Source organism: Lithobates pipiens, unplaced genomic scaffold (genome assembly GCF_037356315.1).
Source record: "Lithobates pipiens isolate NorthernLeopardFrog02 unplaced genomic scaffold, aLitPip1_a1.2 Scaffold_3, whole genome shotgun sequence".
Classification (NCBI taxonomy): Eukaryota; Metazoa; Chordata; class Amphibia; order Anura; family Ranidae; genus Lithobates; species Lithobates pipiens.
Window position 1 is genome coordinate 248,875,714 of NW_027507790.1, and position 20,160 is coordinate 248,895,873.

Here is a 20,160-nt window from a genome sequence, read left to right on the forward strand (position 1 = left end):
AAAGAAGAGAGAGAAAGAAGAGAAGAGAGAAAGGAGAAGAGAGGAGAGAGAAAGAAATAAGAGGAGAAAGGAGAAGAGAAGAGAAGAGAGGAGAGAGAACAAAGAAGAGAGAGAAAGAAGAGAGATGAGAGAGAGAATAGAAGAGAAGAGAGAGAAATAAGAGAATAGAGAAAGGAGAAGAGAAGAGAGGAGAGAGAAAAAAAAGAAGAGGAGAGAGAAATAAGAGAAGTGAGTGAGAAGAGAAAGAGAGAGAAGAAGAAGAGGGAGAGAGAGAAGGAGAGAGAGAGAGGGGAGGAGAGGAGAGGAGAAAAGAATAGAAGAGACTATAGAGTGGAGAGAAGAGAGGAGAGAGAAAGAAGAAAAGTGAAGAGAGAAGAGAAAAGCGGAGAGGAGAAATACATTGATGGTACGGGGTGGAGGTGACTTTTGTGAATTGATCGCATGGATGGTTATGAAAAACACCGTCGGTCGATCCCGTGGAATGTTTTTTTTCACCCATCACATCTGTCCCCCATCGCGCAATGATTCTTGTCTCATTAGATGTTCAGTATTATTGCCCCTGGGGCGGATGAGATCGTATGGTGTGTAGCCTCCTCGCAGTATTCCGCGCTCTCCGGTCAGCAGATGACTCCGGTGACAGCACATGGTAGGTGTGCCTCCTCTCTTCCATTCACATCGTTTGGGCGTGTGAGAGGCGTGACCAATCAGCGGCCGAGATGGGACGGTGAGATCTGCCGATGGTCATGTGACCTGAGCCGGAGTATTACCAGCCGCTTCTCCTTCCCCGCATTCATTCAAAGCCGGGCAGCCGCCTCTCCTCCTCCTTCCAGGGACCCTGACACTGATACATTGTACCACCGATCTCCTTCACCACACACACACTCCGATACAAAGTTACACCCACACAGGGAGATCATTTACTGAATAGAGCCGGCAATGAGGATCTGGGTCGGGGTTCTGTGCCTAGTGCTGACTGTACTGTCTACAGAGTCTTCTCTGCTGGCTGAGGAGGGACTGCTGAAAGGTGAGTGGAGGGAAGTGTATGGAGGTGCCCTCACCTAAAGGGAAGTGCATGGAGGTGCCCTCACCTAAAGGGAAGTGTATGGAGGTGCCCTCACCTAAAGGGAAGTGTGTGGAGGTGCCCTCACCTAAAGGGAAGTGCATGGAGGTGCCCTCACCTAAAGGGAAGTGCGTGGAGGTGCCCTCACCTAAAGGGAAGTGCGTGGAGGTGCCCTCACCTAAAGGGAAGTGCGTGGAGGTGCCCTCACCTAAAGGGAAGTGCGTGGAGGTGCCCTCACCTAAAGGGAAGTGCGTGGAGGTGCCCTCACCTAAAGGGAAGTGTGTGGAGGTGCCCTCACCTAAAGGGAAGTGTATGGAGGTGCCCTCACCTAAAGGGAAGTGTATGGAGGTGCCCTCACCTAAAGGGAAGTGTGTGGAGGTGCCCTCACCTAAAGGGAAGTGTGTGGAGGTGCCCTCACCTAAAGGGAAGTGTGTGGAGGTGCCCTCACCTAAAGGGAAGTGTGTGGAGGTGCCCTCACCTAAAGGGAAGTGTGTGGAGGTGCCCTCACCTAGAGTGGAGGTGCCCTCACCTAGAGTGGAGGTGCCCTCACCTAAAGTGAAGTGTATGGAGGTGCCCTCACCTAAAGGGAAGTGTGTGGAGGTGCCCTCACCTAGAGGGGAGCCCATGGAGGTGCCCTTACCTAGAGTGGAGGTGCCCTTACCTAGAGTGGAGGTGCCCTCACCTAGAGGGGAGGTGCCCTCACCTAGAGGGGAGCCCATGGAGGTGCCCTCACCTAGAGGGGAGCCCATGGAGGTGCCCTCACCTAGAGGGGAGCCCATGGAGGTGCCCTCACCTAGAGGGGAGCCCATGGAGGTGCCCTCACCTAGAGGGGAGCCCATGGAGGTGCCCTCACCTAGAGGGAAGAGGGGGAAGACTCTGCTGCTGAGGGAATGAATGGAGGACATGTGGGCTGGATGGTCCATAGAAGACAATCGGGCTGTATGGGGGAGGATGGGGAACAAATGCTTGCTGTGCTGGACTTATATAGGATTTTGTATTGGATTGGTCCAGTAACTAGTATCCCATACCTGTAGAGTCCAGTGCCTGAGCTTCACCATGGGTTCTGTAGGTGCCATAAACCAATAAATATTTCCTATGAATACATCTGTCCTCTTCTAGATGATTGCCTGCATTGAAGACCTTCTCCTATAGATTGGTATTTTTCTAATAACTCTAGTAGCTTATTGCCCATAAGTAGTGCCAATTGCCTGAGCTCAGCTACATTATGGCTTCTGGAGGTACCATAAATCATTTTATACATCTGTCTTTCTTATTATAATTGATTGCTTGATTTGGTGAACTTGTGGTGTATATGTATATATATATATATATATATATATATATATAGCCTTCATACATTTCTGTGTAGTAACTCATTCTTAGCTTGCAGCCCACAGAAAGGGTCCATTGCCCAGGCTGAGCTGCGCTGTGGCTTCTGGAGGTGCCATAATATAGATCTATCCTCTTCTAGTTGATTGCTAGCTTTACTGAACTTTTTGTATTTATTTTGATTAGTTTCTGTGTAGTAACTCATTAGTAGCTTCTCTCTGAGTAGTTGGCTACTGCCCACTGATAGTGTCCATTGCCTGAGCTGGGCTACAGTGTGGCTTATGGAGGTGCCATAAATGACAGACATATAATATACTTTTGTCTTGGTGCTGATCTGATTCTGGTATGTTTGCCACAGGCTGGGAGTTCATCATCTATTTGTTCATTCAATGCTGGCTAAAAGCATAGCACAGCATGCAGCAAACCCCCCCTCCCAAAAAAATAAATAAACAAAGAAGCAACCAATCAGATGAATGCAACCTTTCACCAAATAAATAAAAAGAATAACAAACTAGAACCTCCCACAAACAGTTCCTATAGAGAGAGTGACATTAGTTAGAATGTATAATGAGTCTGACTTCATTCATTTTCTCAATTGAAAGCTAGAAGGAAGGGCACAACACAAACACAAGCTAAAATTTTTATTTTTATTTTTTAAATGTTGTTTCCTTTTGTGTTCCACAAGCTCAGATGGGTGTATTGTCCCTAAGCGATCTATTGTTTTTTTTCTAATCGTATTTTCTATCGTTTGGTGTACATGATGATCACAACATATTTTAATGCATAATATAATTTTTTTATTTATATTATTATTATTATTATGTAAAAAAAAAAAGTAATAAAACAAAACTATATATATATATATATATATATATATATATATATATATATATATATATATATATATATATACACCCCAAGTAAAAAAATATTTTTTTCTGGTTATTATATTAGATTTTTTTTTTCTTATGTAAAATAAAAAATTTGATGATGATAATAAACAATAACTATTATTATTTGGTTATTACACTTTTTATTTTACATAAGTAAAATAAAAAAAATCTAATATAATAACAAGAAAAAAATATTATATATTTTTACTTGGGTTAAAAAAAGTAAAAATATTTATTAATATGTTTTATTTTAAAATAATAATAATAATATTTATTATTAATACTAATAGGTAAAATAACAAGTAAATAAAAAATTTAGTATGTTGTTAATAATAATAACATTATTATTAATATATAAATAAATTGGTGTGTGTGTGTGTGTGTGTGTGTGTGTGTGTGTGTGGGACAAGCATAGATTTTACCAAGCTAGTCTCTTGGTCTCCAGCTTGTTGACATTTATTCCCCCCCCCCACCATCTTTAAATACCAACGTATATTCATTGAAAGCATTTTGTTACAGGTGCAACCAGAACAGATTAGGCGCAGTCGTTCCATTGTTGCAGTTTTCCTGGCAGATGTCTCATTATGCAAAATGCTACTCTACTTGGACTGAGCACATTGCAAGCTCTATTCCCTGACGTATTCTGCCAGTGGCTCAGATGTCTCAAAGAGCTCTGCGTTATTTAATAATTTTGCAGCCCCCAATTGTACAAAAAGTCTCCTAATTGGTCTGTTTGCATGCACTTAGTGTCATCTCTCCAATGCACACCATTGTATGTGGGAACGTCTTTTTATTCATTTTTTTTTTTTTTTTTGCACATCAAAAAAAAAAAAAATTATAATAATTTTAGCTCCCATTTTTTTTTCCCTCTAACACTCTGTATGAAATGGTTTTTATTTTCTTTTTTAGAGACATGCTTCAAATGCAAACACTACAATCGTGTCTCTGTTTCATTAGGCTGATTTAATAACTGGTTTAGTCAAGCTGAATTGTTTTGAGAGCAAATAGACCATTGGGGTTCTCACGGGTTGCGTTCCGTAATTACTGGTTCTTTTGTTTCCGCCTGCAGTGAACTTGATCATGCGGGTGTGTCATAAGCATGCTGCAACTTTGCATTTGACTTGGACTTCAAATGATGCTTCAAAGATACTTACTTGGCATGTGTTGTAGTACCTATATTGGCCTCAAGAGGGCAGTGTGGTCGTTTTTTAGATGATGATCCCTATTGGATTCTTGTGCTATTTGCTGCAAATTGTTTAGTTCTGGGCTTGTCTGCATAGTTTAATTTCATGGTCACTCTACCACAAAAAACAAAACAAAATGAATGCTACCTTGGAAAAGCAGTGCAGGCTGACTTTTTTATTTATTTATTTTTTTAAATGTCATGGTCGCCCTGCCACGGTTAAACAATTGCATGCTACCCATAAGACCATGCAAGCTCTTTATCAGTTATTCCCAAAATGTATCAATCTTGCCAGCTGTCATGGGAACGTTTAGTGTGTGCAATGTTCCGTGTTTGAATATTATGTTGTGAGATCATACACGTCACAAGACATACTTGCATACCCATGCATCCTTGGCAACAAACAAAACTGGAATGTTTCTCACTAGACAGGAATCTTCATAAGTGTGTGAAGACCTTTTTTTTTATTAATTTTTTTGGGGGGATTATAAACCTTGCAAATATTTTTTTTTTCCATCTTGGGTTCTTGAGGGCATTGGAGTCAATGAAGAGCAGTAACCATTTGAATGCAAGCTTTTTCATTTGAGCTGCACACTCACTTCTTGACATCAGTTCCCCCTCCCTCCTTTTAGTATAACTGTATTGCCCCGCCTTCTTCTTTTTTTTTTTTTTTTTTTGTTATAGTGCTGTGCAAACTGTTTGCACTATATAAATCCTGTAGAATAACTGACATTTCTGTGTTTGTTGCTTGCAGATGACACAATTGCCAACTTACTGAAGGAGGATAATGAGGATTTGACTGCCAAAAAACCCCATGTCCAGTTTAATGCCCACTTCTCTAACAATCCTGACGAAGGTTGCTACCTGGATCCAGGGAATGACGAGTGCCTGCAGAACTGCAATTACAACACCTCTGCCAAGACCTTCATTGTTATCCATGGGTGGACTGTGAGTATCTACTTTCTGTGAACAGAATGTTCCTTTAAATTGGTGGTCAGTGGGATAGAATGTTCCTTTTTAAATTGGTGGCCAGTGGGATAGAATGTTCCTTTTTAAATTGGTGGCCAGTGGGATAGAATGTTCCTTTTTAAATTGGTGGCCAGTGGGAAGCATGGTCCCCATGCAGTAGTGCAAAAAAATCATTGGTGTCGGTGGTTGCTTCTCTGAGAGAAAGAAACTGCTCATTGCTCACGGAACCCCTTGCAACCTTTGGAAGAACCCTAAGGTTTCTTGGAATCCTGGTTAAGAGACTGGTTTAGACCTTCACCTAGGCAGTGATTAGAGGGTCCCATCATTGGATGAGGTCAACAATGCACCTAAACTCCTTTACATGGATATCCTTGCAGACCCTCTTGTTTTGGGTCTGTCTATATTTTAGGCCTTTCAACATTTTATTAAAATATCCCTCTTGTGCAATGTGTGATTCTCCCACAACTGTGATTTTGCAGCTGCTGGAGGATGTGGAGAACGTTAATTGGTTTGAAAAGGTTTGGTGACTCTGAAAGTAAATTGTCAGAGCATAAGAAGACCTTTTTTTTTAAGTTGGGGTCAATCACAGGGAAGTAATGAGAGCCACAGAGCATGTTGGGATATATCACAGGTCCAATGTGCAATGCAAAGCAGTCCTTCCAAGTTGTTTGAACTGTATTTAGTACAGTGCCTAAATGCTGATTAGTACGCAAGTCTCTTAAGAAGTCTCAACAATCCAACTTTTGTGCTTGTTTGGAAGACAACTGACTGATGTGCTTCATGTGTAGTCTCTCTTCCTGTTCAATTGGTGTTTCATTACTGTAGGATGTAGAGACTTATGCCACCTTTCGCTCAATCCCTATGATGTTTTTTCTTCTTCAGATGAGTGGGCTCTTCGAGAGCTGGTTGCACAAGCTGGTTTCAGCTCTTCAGGAGAGAGAACCATACTCCAACATCATTGTGGTGGACTGGATGTTCCTTGCCCATCAGTTGTACCCCGATGCTGTTAATAACACAAAGTTTGTTGGAAGCGAGACTGCCAGACTGATGGACTGGTTACAGGTAACTTTCCTTTTGGTGTAGTGAAGTTTGGGAAACCAAAAGTCCCATTGTGGCCAACGTTAAACCCCCTGTTAGGTGTTGGGGTTTTTATTTTATTTTTTGTTAGTTTTTATTTAAATTTTTTATTATCTGCAATTTGTGTCCCATTGGGAAATATTCCTGCAACAGCAGGTTTAAATGAAATCTCCAAACGGAAGGGTTATTGCCCCTCTTAGACCACTGTACCCAGAACGAGATTTCTTTTTACCTCTGGAGTATAAAAGTGTCATATGAGAGGGCAAAAGGAAAATTTGCACCCCCCTGTCCCCTGCTTTCCCTGGACTGTTCTCTTGACAGTTTTTTGTTGGATTAAAATCCTGGACTTGGTGTAAAGATTGAGTCGCTTCACACGCTCCTTTTACCATTCAACTAAGTTGCCTTGTGCAGCTGGTTCCATTTGTCCCTTGGAAAGGTCACCAAGATGCCCTCAAGGCTCCTGCTCTCCTGTATATTTTTAACCTTCTATTTTTTTTTCCTGCTTTAAGCAGAGGTAAAAAAATAGAGGGGACATTGGATAGAGCTTTCAAAAGAGACCCTTCAGCTGTTTTCAGTAGGCCCAAAATGCTCTGTAATGTAGTCAATAGTTTCTTAAGTGTATTTATTAAATAGTCTCTCTATCTTTTATAGGAGAAAGCAAATTTGTCCCTCCAAAATGTCCATCTCATTGGGTACAGTCTTGGGGCGCATGTTGCTGGATTTTCTGGTAACTACGTGAATGGAACAATTGGACGTATTACAGGTATGTGGTGATCTATGTCAAGCTTCTTCATACCGTTTACATAAACGTGGTCCTCTTTCCTGCCTTGCAGGTAACAGTAATGCCAGTAATGCTTGTATTAGACTAGCAGATCTAAAATTTAAGTTCAGATAATAAGCACATGTCAATGATACAGGCGTCTCTACAAAACTTTAGAATATTTGGAAGTAAAAATTAGGCACAATTTACATTTTCTAAATGAGAAGATCTTCTGTGTTTGAGTTTGGTCAACTTTACATAGCTCCCAATTGTCCCGGGTTTAGAACAAAGTCCCTCTGTCCCTCTTTCCTCCTCATTTGTCCCTCATTTTGATCTGATCTATATAGTTTTATAAAAAAAATGCACTTTTTTTTTTTTTCATAAAGTGTTTGCCAGTTCTAAACTTCCATCCAAAATCTAAATCGCTGCATTTGTAATTTTTCAAAAGCCAATATAAACGAATAGTAGTGGTGAAATAACCCACTTGTGGGATATATATATATATATATATATATATATATATATATATATATATATATATATATATATATATATATATATATATATATATATATATATATATATATATATATATATATATATTTTTTTTTTTTGTATAATTCTCCTTTTAAGGGGGCATGGCAGGGGATGTGTGCTATGTAGAGGGGTGTCAGGACAAGTCTGATCATTGGAAGAAAGAGCAGGCTGAGTTCCCAGCAAAGCTAGAGAACTGACCATGATGTGCTCTCATGCCAATATAGTCAGTTTTTACTTGGAAAGCAGAGGGACTGGCAGGAACATCAGGGATTTCACATAAAGGAAGCAATATAAAGAGAACCGGATACTTTTTCGTACAAGGCACAGCAGCCACATATCAGGAATATGAAATGTAGGGTTTACATATTGTTTAGGTTTTATATGTCTGTACTTACAAGCTGCCTTTTTTTTTTTTTTTTTTTTTTTTTTTTTTTTTTTTACGTAACTTGTATTAATACCATACAAGCCAGATGCTTAACATGTTTAGAAAATGTGCTACCGTCAGGAACAGAGCCAATTTTATTTCTTTTACCTTGTTTTCCCCCTGAATGTTATCTTTTAATCCTTATTGTAATTTTAAGCTTAATGGGCACCTTAAACCAGATTTAACTGTTCTCCTGAAGAATGAAGTCTCTTGTGGGGAACTAAAATTGATCAGATTATTTTCAAGTTGTGCTATTATAGTATTAGTTGTCAGACAATAAAATATTTTTCTGCATAAAAATCCTATTAAAGGGTTTCACTGTCTAGCTGCGGTATCCTAAATCCAAACTTCAGGAAACTGGTGCCCCATCATTGCTGGTCAGTGGATGGAATGGTGCCCCGTCATTGCTGGTCAGTGGATGGAATGGTGCCCCGTCATTGCTGGTCAGTGGATGGAATGGTGCCCCGTCATTGCTGGTCAGTGAATGGAATAGTGCCCCGTCATTTCTGGTCAGTGGATGGAATGGTGCCTAAGGGCTGGATAAAGACAAGCAAAGGGCCACAGCTTGGAGGCCACTACCCTTGACCTAATCAAGCAAATCTCAAGTTTCCTGGAATTGGGTTTTGGGTTTTCAAACAAGCTAACTCTTGAAACTGCAGAAAGTTCTCCCTAGGAACCCCTCCCATAGTACAAATAAGGTATACGTGTGTTTTCCGGTTTGGCTTTCTCAGCTAATTGATATGATTTAACTTGGCTACGAACAATCCAAAGCATATGTGTTTTTCATCTGCACCACTGAAGAGCCAGCAGGGGTAAGCCTAGCTAGATGCATGAAATAAGCCCTTGATTGCTTTGAGATAAAGACAAACATCTAGAACAAGTGTGACTTCTTCCGACTTTCTCAACAGTGATCTAAGCAACTTTTAAGGTTACATACAGTTGTGACTCCTTAGAACACAGCTGAAAATACAGGAAGCCAGTCTGTAATGGATTAAGGATGTAGATCAACACTAGCATCTCTGGTTATCTACCTTGTATACATAGCTGTGCGCAGCCTATTGCATTAGGATGTGCATCTCAAAGCTCCAGCACGTATGCATTTGACATATTAACCAGCCTCTTCATCCTGAAACAATGGGGGAGAGGAGCACACAGGGGTACATGGGCAGCAGAAACAAAAGGGGTTGCGCATTTTGGTACCAATCCCCTGCACTTTCCTCCCTGTAGAAGCTGAATGTCGGCTAGAGGGAGAGGAGGAGAAGCCTACTTTCAGCTGCTGCAGAAGAAAATGCAGACCGGTTCCACTAATTTCCACCCCCCACTGCCTATCCTGTCCAGGTTCTGGGGATTGGCAAGTAAGGATCGTGGTTTGCCTGTCACCTGCCCACAATTGACAGGTTGTCAACTCCAGGATTAGGGTGTGCCCAAGCATACCTGGCACACTTCTTGTGCATGCCTATGCTTGTATAGTAGAGACATTTACTTAAAAGGTCAAATTAATCACCAATCATCTAATTTTCTTTCCCAGGTTTGGACCCAGCAGGACCAATGTTTGAAGGGGTTGAGGCCCACAAACGTCTTTCCCCTGATGATGCAGATTTTGTAGATGTTCTTCACACGTATACGAGAGAAGCATTGGGTGTCAGCATTGGTATACAGATGCCAATTGGCCATATCGATATCTACCCCAACGGTGGAGACTTTCAGCCAGGCTGTGGCTTATCCGATGTCCTTGGAGCAATCGCTTATGGCAGTAAGTTTTTAAGACTTATTAGCTAATTCTGAAATGGAGTTCTGTAATGATACATCATTAAATGGGGAAAAATGTTTTCACTGCATGCAAGCACCTGCATTTGACCTAGAATTGACTTTTTAGTCGTTGTACAGCGGAGAATAGATTAGAAGGAGCATGCTAATAGCAGGAGAAAGCAGAGTAACAAATATAAACTCTTCATTGTGCTGCTTCTTCTTTACTATCCAGTCACAGGCTGGTGGCTGGTCCATGACCACCCAAGAGGTATTGGGTTATACCAAGCTGGTCATCGTCCAGGAGGCTGAAGATATCTAGTGGCAGAAAAGTGCTTTTACAATAGTTTGAGACCCTAACCCAGAATAAAAATGGAAATCTGAATCTGTGTGCTTCTTTTGCGGTAGGGGTTCCAGCATTATTGAAGCTTCTGAAACATGACTGCCAGAGAGCTAGTATTTTTTTAAAGAGACAAGGTCATCCATGGTTGCCTTTATACTTTAAATGATTGTCATGGTGCTGTTTGGGAGTCTTAACTCTGCTTTGGGCTCCACCCACACAATGACATCCCTATTTCTACACCAGAGTCTATCTTTAATCTATCAGCTTGCCATTAATTAAAACAATGAAAATTCTGAGTTTTGACTGGGTTGAAATTTTAATATGTATTTTGGTGTGCTCCAGGTATTGGTGAAGCGGTGAAGTGTGAGCATGAGAGGTCAGTCCATCTATTCGTGGACTCCCTCATCAATAAAGATCAGGAGAGCTTTGCGTTCCAGTGTACAGACTCCAATCGCTTCAAGAAGGGAATTTGCCTGAGCTGCCGCAAGAACCGCTGCAACGCCATTGGCTACAACGCTAGGAGGAGCACCAGCAAGAGGAACAGCAAGATGTACCTGAAAACAAGGGCACAGATGCCTTACAAAGGTATGTTGCTGTAAGCAATGACCTGATTGTCCAAAAGCCTAAAATGGTCACCCCCTCCCCCCCCAAGAAGGGTCTCTGCACCCAGTCCCGAGACTTGTATTGTTGGCCAAAGTGAAGGACATACTTTTTTTGGATTGATGCAATGTAGTGACATTGCACTTCATATTAAAGTCTAGGGAGGCAACCACTGTTTTTAGTAAATGGAATCTCCTTTTGTGGGTTGGAATTGGCAGAGGAACCCATCCATTTAACATGTGGACCCCCCCAAAATGCACATCTTCCACTTTCCAGCTGTTCTGAACTATATGAACACCTTAAGCTTGGGGTATATATTTTATGATTCTTCATCTTCCCTTTTATAATAGATGAAGGTGAACTCATGTGGTCAAGGGAAGTAGCTGAGGGGCTTTCCTCAGGGATGCAAGGAACTGTGGGGTCTGGAAGCACATGGTTTGAGACCTTGCAGCATAGAATTAAAGTGGTGCATTAAAAATGGATTTTCAATTGGGAAATTCATTTTGGCTTGTCCATGTCTAATCCAGCTTTGTGTTAGCCCTCTACTTAACTGAACCATCTGATCTTGACTATTTGTCTAACATCTTATCTCATTTTTGTTTTGCAGTTTTCCATTACCAATTGAAGATGCACATATTTGACTACAAGAACCAAGACTCCTCTACAGAACCCACTTTCACGGTCAAACTTTATGGAACAGCAAATGACTCTACCCCTCTGTCTTTGACTGTGTAAGTGTTGCGCCTACCTGATTGACTTGACGTAAACCCTCCTGTTAAAAAACTTGTTTTTAGAGGCTCTTTGCTTACAAACTTGGCTTGACCCTCAGTTAAGGATCAGATTTGCATCATTCTATTTTGAACATTTCTTCTACTTGGGGACAAAATATGTTCTACCAGACTTGGATTTATATCACGTTTCCCATGATCTGAGTGTCCAGCCTCTTCCTTGTATACATTATGTGCACCAATGGTAGAGGCCCCAGCTAACTGAGCACTTTGCACATTGGCCTAACAAGGGTTTCTCTTATGGTGACTTTTTTTTATTTTATTTACTGGGCAATCATTAATACTATGCATTTAACTGTCCTTCCTGACTAACATGTCTTTAAAACTCTTTTGGAGCACACCAGTACTCCTACTAGTTGGCTCAACACTATACTTTCCTATTGGCCAAAAAGGTCATGTGTTATAGCGATGGGCCAATAAGATTGTGGGAGGCAGCAGGTCCACTCTGAAACAATTTAAACTTTTCATATTTTGTGCCTTGCGTTTCATGACTCCTAAGGTGCTTGAGAAAGCCTTCAAGGTTTTATCCCTAAGGTAACTTGTAACTAGCAGGGGTATTTAGGCAGTAGATGTCTGAAGTTGACATTTCTTTGACAATGAATTCTTTCATGTTTTAGGCCTGAGAAGATTGGCTACAACTTCACAAACACATTCTTGGTTCACACTGAAGAAAACATTGGTGACCTGCTGTCTATGAAGCTAACCTGGGAAGGAACAAAGCAATCCTGGTATTCCTTCTGGAGCTCTTTGCAGAATTACTGGTCATCGCCCAAGAACAGTGATCAGGAGCTGCATGTCCGCCGCATCCGTGTGAAGTCTGGAGAAACGCAGCAGAAGTAAGTTTAGGCCTATTTTTATCAGTGCTAAACATTTTACTTTTAATTTGAGTCATTTGTTGTACATTTTAGCCACTAAAGTCCATTCCATTATTCATTCTCTTGGAAAATAATAGGCTGCCACAACCAAAGCTATTTTGTAAATACACGCTAATTGTTTATAATCTTATTCCCTTTATTAAAACCTCACCATTCACCAAATATATGAAAATGTTCTAAATTTTATGTTTTTTTAGGTTCACATTTTGTCTAAGCGATCTTCATGCAAGTCGCATAGCTCCTGGTGGTGAGCTGGTCTTTATGAAATGTAAAGATGGCTGGGAAGTGAAGCCACGAAAACGGTAAGAAATGAACCCAGCTATTCGTTTACGTGGTTTGGAAGAATGGTTTCTGGAAATGTTTGACACATACAATATTGAGGGGCCACATAAGCTGAGGCTACTTTGGTATAAGCAACAACACTTAATAAAAAAAAAAAAAAATTGTGTGATTTTTTTTTTTTTTAATTATTATTTTTTTTTTTTTTTTTTTAAACATTCTTTGATATAGCTAGCTTTCAATCTGAAGATTTGAAGATGACAGTACTCTTCAAACTCCACTGAATTCCTGATTTAGGAATGTTTACTAGTAGTAGTCACCTTTTCTGCAGTTTGGAGTATAGACTGATTTTAGTTCTCCCAAACTTGATATTTTGAATGATAACGTTTAAAGACATTGGTCTCCAAACTGTATCCCGTGGCCCTTTGCTGGCCCTTATCTGGCCCTTGGGGCACTATTGCTCCCACTGATGCTGGCGGTGGGGCACTATTGCTCCCACTGATGTCAGGATGCTTCCACTGGCCCCCCTAAAGTCTGAGGGACAGTAAACTTGGCCATTGGTTTAGAAAGTCTGGATACCCCTGTTCTAGGACATTGGAATCAACCATAAATCTGTTGATTGTCTGCAATTGCTGTGAAAGCATATAAACCGGGGAGTCTTGCTTCTCCTACTACATGATCTTCAGATTCTGAATTGCCAACAGGGCTCTTGTAACCTGTTGGCGTGTTAAGACCTTCTGGTTTTAAGGTTCCCAACTGTGGCTTTACACCTAATTCAGCTAGAGATGCCAATAAATATAGGGGAGCATTTACAAAGAGTGGTTTTCTATACTAAAAAAAGTTGCGATCTTTTGTTAATTAGTCGCAGAACCTACACCAGTTTCTATTCCCCTCTGAAATACAGGTGGCACCGATGAACCTGAAATGGGTCTATCTGCTCTGTTAACGTGGTGTATACCACTCAACCAGTGTTCTGGGGCAGAAAGCTTAGCTAATGTCCTGGGGAAAAAATATTTTTAAAAATTCAGTACAGCATTACTCCCCTTATGTTATGTAAATGCAGAATGGGTGATCTGTAGTCCTTCAGAGAACTGGGCAGAGCTGACAACTTGGATTGGGATTCCAGTGCAGCAGAGGCACTGTGTTGTCAAATCAAACATGAAGTTAGGAGCTGTGTTGGGAACTATGGGGCTTGAGTATCGAATGTCGGCTTGGAAATGGTATCTAACAATAGTAACCACATTCCAACTTGATGTTTTAGGTATGGGTTAGAAAATGAAAATCTCTTTGATTGTCAGTGGGCAAGAGAAACACTTACACTGAAGGGCCCAAGGCAGAGGTTTCCAAACTTTCTAAACAAAGGGGCCAGTTTACTGTCCTTCAGACTTTCGGGAGCCAGACTGTGGCCACTAGGAATAGAAATGTTTTTTCTGGCATTAGTCGGAGTAAACAGTATTGCATGTTTGATATCAAGGTGGAGGAATAGTGCCACATTGTTGGTGTCAGGGACAGGAATTATGCCCCATTGTTGGTGTCAGTGGGCAGTATAGTGTCTCTTTTTTTAGTCAAATGAATAGTGCCCCAAGGGCTGAATAAAGGAAAGCAAAGAGCCACATCTGGCCCCCGGGCTGCACTTTGGAGAACTGGAGTATTAGATTGTCACATTCAGCTGGAGCTGCTGTATACCATTACCTGGATAAATGGTAACCTTTACTGCTTACAGCTAGTTCTGCAACACATCTGTGAGACCTAGTCTACCTATTTTGTGCTATAATTTCTGTTTTGTATGTGCTATAAGCCATACTTCTAACCATGGCTTTTGTTCCTCTAGGGTAAGTTTATGATTCCATATACCCCTACCGTGATCATCGCACTCAATAATGGATGATTGTTACAACTGGACCCCAAACTGGAAAAGTTCTAAAGCACTGTAGATTATGCTGCTCATTTTATTTATCAAGAAAAGGTCTAAAAGACTATTCCGCAACGTATCACCAGTTTGGCTGTGGGGTAGCCTTCGAGAGGATTCCTACAGCAACTTTGATGGCCCTTTTCATCTAAAGGGCTTTAATTATGTTGTACTCTTAAATGTCCTATCATGAAGACTTTCAAGAAAGAGGTTTACAGTTTCTTCCAACCTATTGGTTATCTGATGTATTGAATGGTGGAGATGCGAAACTCGTTGAAGGATGTCTAAACTGCTGCTGTTTTGAAAACTCAAAATGTTCACTGGGGCCCTAAGTAATCCCTTTGCCACTGCTCCTTAGTTCATACAACCCTCCTAATTGTTTTGTATGTCAGATTTATATATTTTTATATGGTGTAAAAGTCTGTGCATCAGGTGCAATCACACTTTTTATTATGAAATGTTGTATGATCCGTATTTTTGTGAAGATCCAGTATCAGTATTTCATCAGAAGGGGCAAGCAGCAGTAAAAGCCAGCCACGTAGTAGTTCTGTCCCTACGATGTCCATTTTTGTTTAAAGCTCATCTTTATGTAAACTAGGGCAGAGGAACTTGGGGTGTTCAACCTTATTCAGTGAAAAGCTTATTCTTTAGTGGTATTTCTTGTATGCTATAAAGAAAGTTGGTCCTGTGGACAAAAACTACATAAATCATGCTTTAAGCACCCCTGGTAGTGCTAGATTTTGTTCCAGTCGCTGAAACTGCCACTCTTGCTTGGAATCTCAGCCTGTCCAAGGAAGTGGTATAAAGGGTCCACTGGCAGGATAAAAGGGTAATAAAGCAGTTACAGGGGGACTTGGGGGAGAAAACAAAAAAAAAAAACTGCATCCTGTACGTAATTTTTGCCCACTTGAAGCTTTCAATCAGAATCTAGGTAGCTGGACTGATTTTGAGAACTGGTACTTTAAAACAAGAGCTTTTTATTGCATAAGGTTGATTAATGAACAGTGGAACCCAAATTTGTAAACTTTCGCGTGCAGTCTGTAGCCTACAATAGGCAATAATTTATTCTATTTTTCTCCTTGCGATGGAACCTACAAATTGCCGTAGACCATGGTTCCTGAACTGCTAAATGAGACCATTTATCCTAACCTGGCTTTCTTGTATATACCAGCCGTATTCCAGCGTCTGTTTTGCTAGTTTAGGATACAAAAGGACAATTTTCACAGTCAGTAGTGGACAATATTTTTATACATGAGTACCAAGGTGCTATAAACTCAAATTTTGTATATAATAGAGGCCTAATTCTAAAAACTAGGCCTTCCATGTGATTTAGTGTCTGAAAAGAATCATGTCCATAGCAAGCCATCAAATTCGCAATCGTTTTCTAGTTTGCACTAGAAAATTGGGTGCTGTTGACATCCACATAAGGTCTTGTTACTGTATGAGCAAAAAAAAACTGTTGCCTCTAGCAACCACATCTCTGAATTGGGGGAACATGGCTGTTATGGCCAACAAACTGACAGTTATTGGACTCCTTCAAGCGGAACTAAACCTTCCTGTCCTTTACAACCAAGGAAACAACCATCTTGGCCTCTGTCTGATCTGCCATTGCCATGGTGCTGCACTTGTGATCAGATTTGACACCAGCCATTAGATAGGTTGAACGCATAAGCAACTGGGACAGTTTGCCTTAAATGTCATCAATTTGCCTTAAATTTGTGAAACCATTAAGTCTATGTGTTTAGGTCCGCTTAAAGAATAAAGGCTTATAGTTTTTCACACATGGGGCTGACTGCTGTGGGTTACCACTGTACAGTGCTGCTCTGCAGTTTACATAAGGCATTTTTATATAGCTATGGGTGTTTGGGTTTAAATTTTGTGTGTGTGTGTGTGTGTGTGTGTTTTTCTTTTTGGTCAATGTCTTGTGGGGCGTTTATGAGAGACGAAAGCACTTGTGGGGGGACTTTGTGAAATTTAGAGTTATGGAGGAAAAGGTAGATCTGCATCCCATACCAGCCTACCAAATTCTTGATTTTCCATTCAAGAGATGGATCTTGGTTGGCCAAATGCACTTATTTTCATCCTCTTTCTTGATCATGTTTCACCAGTTGCCATCAGTCTGAACAAATGACTTAATTTAATTGTATTTTGCTAGTTGCATGTGGGTTACTTGTACGTGGATAAAATGGTGCCTTCATGAGAAAGCATCCTGTCCTTCAAAGTGGCTTCCATGAAGTTGGGATGGGGGGGGGGGGGGGGGGGTGAGTGAGTCGTTGGCCCAAATAGGTGCTGTAAACTAATTTGTGAGATTGGAGATTAGGTTTTGGCTGAATCTTGAATGCTACTCATGACCACATCGGTCTGGTAAAGATTTGCCCCTCACAATACTCAGGCAAAGAGACTGCATTGTAGGTTCTCCTATAACTTTTGCCAGCAGTGCGGCTGATCTGAACACCTACATGGGAAAACTTATTGTTGGAAATGGGACTTATTGTAGCTGAATATGCTGGCAGGATGTGTGACGTATGTGCAATTTTTCTCCTCATTGCATTTTCATGGAACACTTGGTGCCATCATTGGCAGATCTCGCATACCATGAGTTTTGCCTGGTTGTGGTTGATGCTGGCATGAGTTGAAAACAATTTTATAAATGTCTCCTCCTTTTAATCTGTCCTTGGAAAGTCCTTAACGTCTTGAGATACCCTACAAATTCTAGTAATTCTCACATCCTAATGATGCTGTTCATCAGTGTATGATTTGACGATGCCGCCAGGATACACAATATCTCCTGGGGGCTTCTGGATTGAGGTTGAAGAATGTCCTGAGATTGATGTTGGCCAAACACAGGTGGGCCCTGTTGTCTTAATGTAAATATTGGGGCTGTGTATATGTGTACATGTAGACCCTTCCAATGACTCGTATAATGAAGTATAAATTCTTTTTGCACCCAGTTTTTACACAGCCATTCCAGCTTGCTATATTCTCAAGAAAGTTGATGTCATGCCATCTGAATTTTTCGATCATGTGAATATAATTTATAATGTTTGTACCATATAATGTGGTGTGTGTATGTATATATGAAGTTCCCATGCTGTTTATTATTTATTCTAAAACCGTGTTTGTATAAAATGGCTTATTTTTTATTGAAATAATTTAATAAACAAAGTTTAGATAGAATTCTGTCTTGATGTCCACTTTTCATTGCTGTTCCATTTTATTTTTTAAAACTGATGCATTAAAATGTTAGTGTATATAAACCCTAACCATCAATTTTTATTTGTACACCTCCCCCCCCCCCCCCCCCCTCCCTTTGTGCTGTTAAATATACTATTGAAAATTTTATAGCATACAGGTACTGCCACATACGGGGGGTTGATTTAATAAAACTGGAGAGTGCAAAATCTGGTGCAACTCTGAATACAAGCCAATCAGCTTCCAGGTTTATTTGTCAACGCTTCATTGAACAAGGTGAAGTTAGAAGCTGATTGGCCATCATGCACAGCTGCACCAGATTTTGCACTCTCCAGTTTTAGTAACTCAACCTCACTGTGTTCAGCTCCAGTGCAAGGCAAAGGAAAGACCAGTTCTGCTTAAATCCCCACCCATTGGTCACGCCCCTCTGACATTTTTCACCTACACTGGAATTAATTGTAAAGGTAGAGGCTTGAAGAGGTGCCAGTATGTCGTTGTAATTGACAGAGTTTTGTCTTTTTATTTTATTTTTTTTCTCCATTGTTGCCAAAAGTACCCATTCATCTTGCCAGAAATCTTTTGAGCTGTGGCTAGCACTACACTGTTATCAATTTACAGGGCTCTTTTCCCCTAGAGAATAGGTGCAGGAACTCCCCCTTTTCACAGTCACCCGGTCAGGTCACCTTGAGGCGAGGTGACAGATGCACACCGTATGATCAGGAGTGCACCGCAAGGTTGTGGACCCTACGGCTGACTGCTGCAGACGGGGGACAGATCCCACTGGGGTTAGAGCGTAAGATTCCCTGGGGCGCGGAGTCTAAGAGCCAGCAGGTGTTCACCAGCACCTCTGGTGGTGAGGATGGACTTGGCTGCAACTGGCTCCAGGTCGCGACCCCCAGGGTCCCCCCAGCTCACACCCACAGTAGGCAACAGGAGGATATGGATGGTGAGGGACAAAGCCAAGGCCGGGGCCACAAGCAGACAAGAATAGTCGGGGACACGCCAAAAGGTCCAGATCACAGGCAAACGGGGATAGTCAAAACACGCCAAAGTCGGTAACGGGAAAACAGTAGAAGAGCACACGGCAGGAAACAGGAAACTAACACACAAAGGAATACACAATGGTTGATCAGCACTGTTGGCCTGCAGTGCACAGGTTAATATAGGGCTCCCTGATAGGGCTTGGGGTGGAGCCATGCTTAGACGAGAGGTTATAAAAACCACCAGGTGGAAGTGGCTGACCTCTTAGTCTGAAGACACGAGGGGAGGTAAGCAAACACAGGAAGATCACTGCATAACCATGACACACCCCCTTGTCTCTGCCCCTACATACGTCCCAAGCACTGTTTCTTGGTTCCACCCGCTAACCACCTCCCAGTACTGCCCCATTTAGAGACCACAGAACCAAGAAACATTTGTGGCGCTAATTAATGTGTAGAGAATTTTGGTAATAATAATCAGAAAAGCAGTAAAATTTTGCGCCCCCCCCCCCCCCCCCAAGCAACAATGGGCCACCCGCTGCACACTAGACGCCCCCAGCAGCAACAAAAGATCTCCCTGCAGACAGCACCAATAGACCCAAAAGGGCCTGTTAAAGAGACACTATTAGGGCAAAGTGACCATGTCTCTTGGTAGACCACCCTGTCCAGAGTCCCATTTCCATTGTTCAAATGGAGGTGGACCACCACTTTTGTTTATTAAAGGGGCTTTTATTATTGTACTGCTCAAAAACATAAACAATTTGAAATACAAATGGAGCAAGACTGGGGTTGCATTTGACCATGTTTTGGTCTTGGTGGCCAATTGCCAAACTCCAACATTATCATGTGGGTGAAGCCATGACGACATCCACCTGTGACACCAGAGCTCTGACGCCTTACCTGGTAATTGTCGGTTTTTAAGTCAGCAGCTACAGTGTTTGCAGCTGCCGGTTTTTATTTTTTAAACCAGAGTTAAGTTCCTCCCTTTTTTTATTTTATTTTTTGTTAATGATTGTTAAACTTTACTCTCTGGATGTCCTCTATAACACTTTGTTTTACCTTGATCTTCCTGCATTCCACCTGTGACTTGAGGAATGCAGCCTGTACATTACATGTGACAAGGTTCCTTATGCTGTCCAGGCTTCTTCGCAACCTCTACACACAATGACAAGGGCCTCTGGGCATTGTAAACTGAGGCATGCCGATACTGCTGGAG

The 20,160-nt window shown here is 41.4% G+C and overlaps 1 protein-coding gene across 1 annotated transcript; it reads left to right on the top strand.

Moving 5' to 3' along the window:
- The first annotated feature begins 745 nt into the window (after positions 1 to 745).
- LIPG (lipase G, endothelial type) lies at positions 746 to 17,949 on the top strand. Its single transcript, XM_077463009.1, has 10 exons — positions 746 to 1,024; positions 5,220 to 5,413; positions 6,317 to 6,496; positions 7,163 to 7,274; positions 9,761 to 9,985; positions 10,664 to 10,906; positions 11,529 to 11,652; positions 12,327 to 12,545; positions 12,782 to 12,886; positions 14,695 to 17,949. The coding sequence occupies exons 1-10, from the start codon at positions 937 to 939 to the stop codon at positions 14,705 to 14,707; spliced, it is 1,503 nt and encodes a 500-aa protein (XP_077319135.1). The 5' UTR covers positions 746 to 936; the 3' UTR covers positions 14,708 to 17,949.
- The last annotated feature ends 2,211 nt before the right edge of the window (positions 17,950 to 20,160 follow it).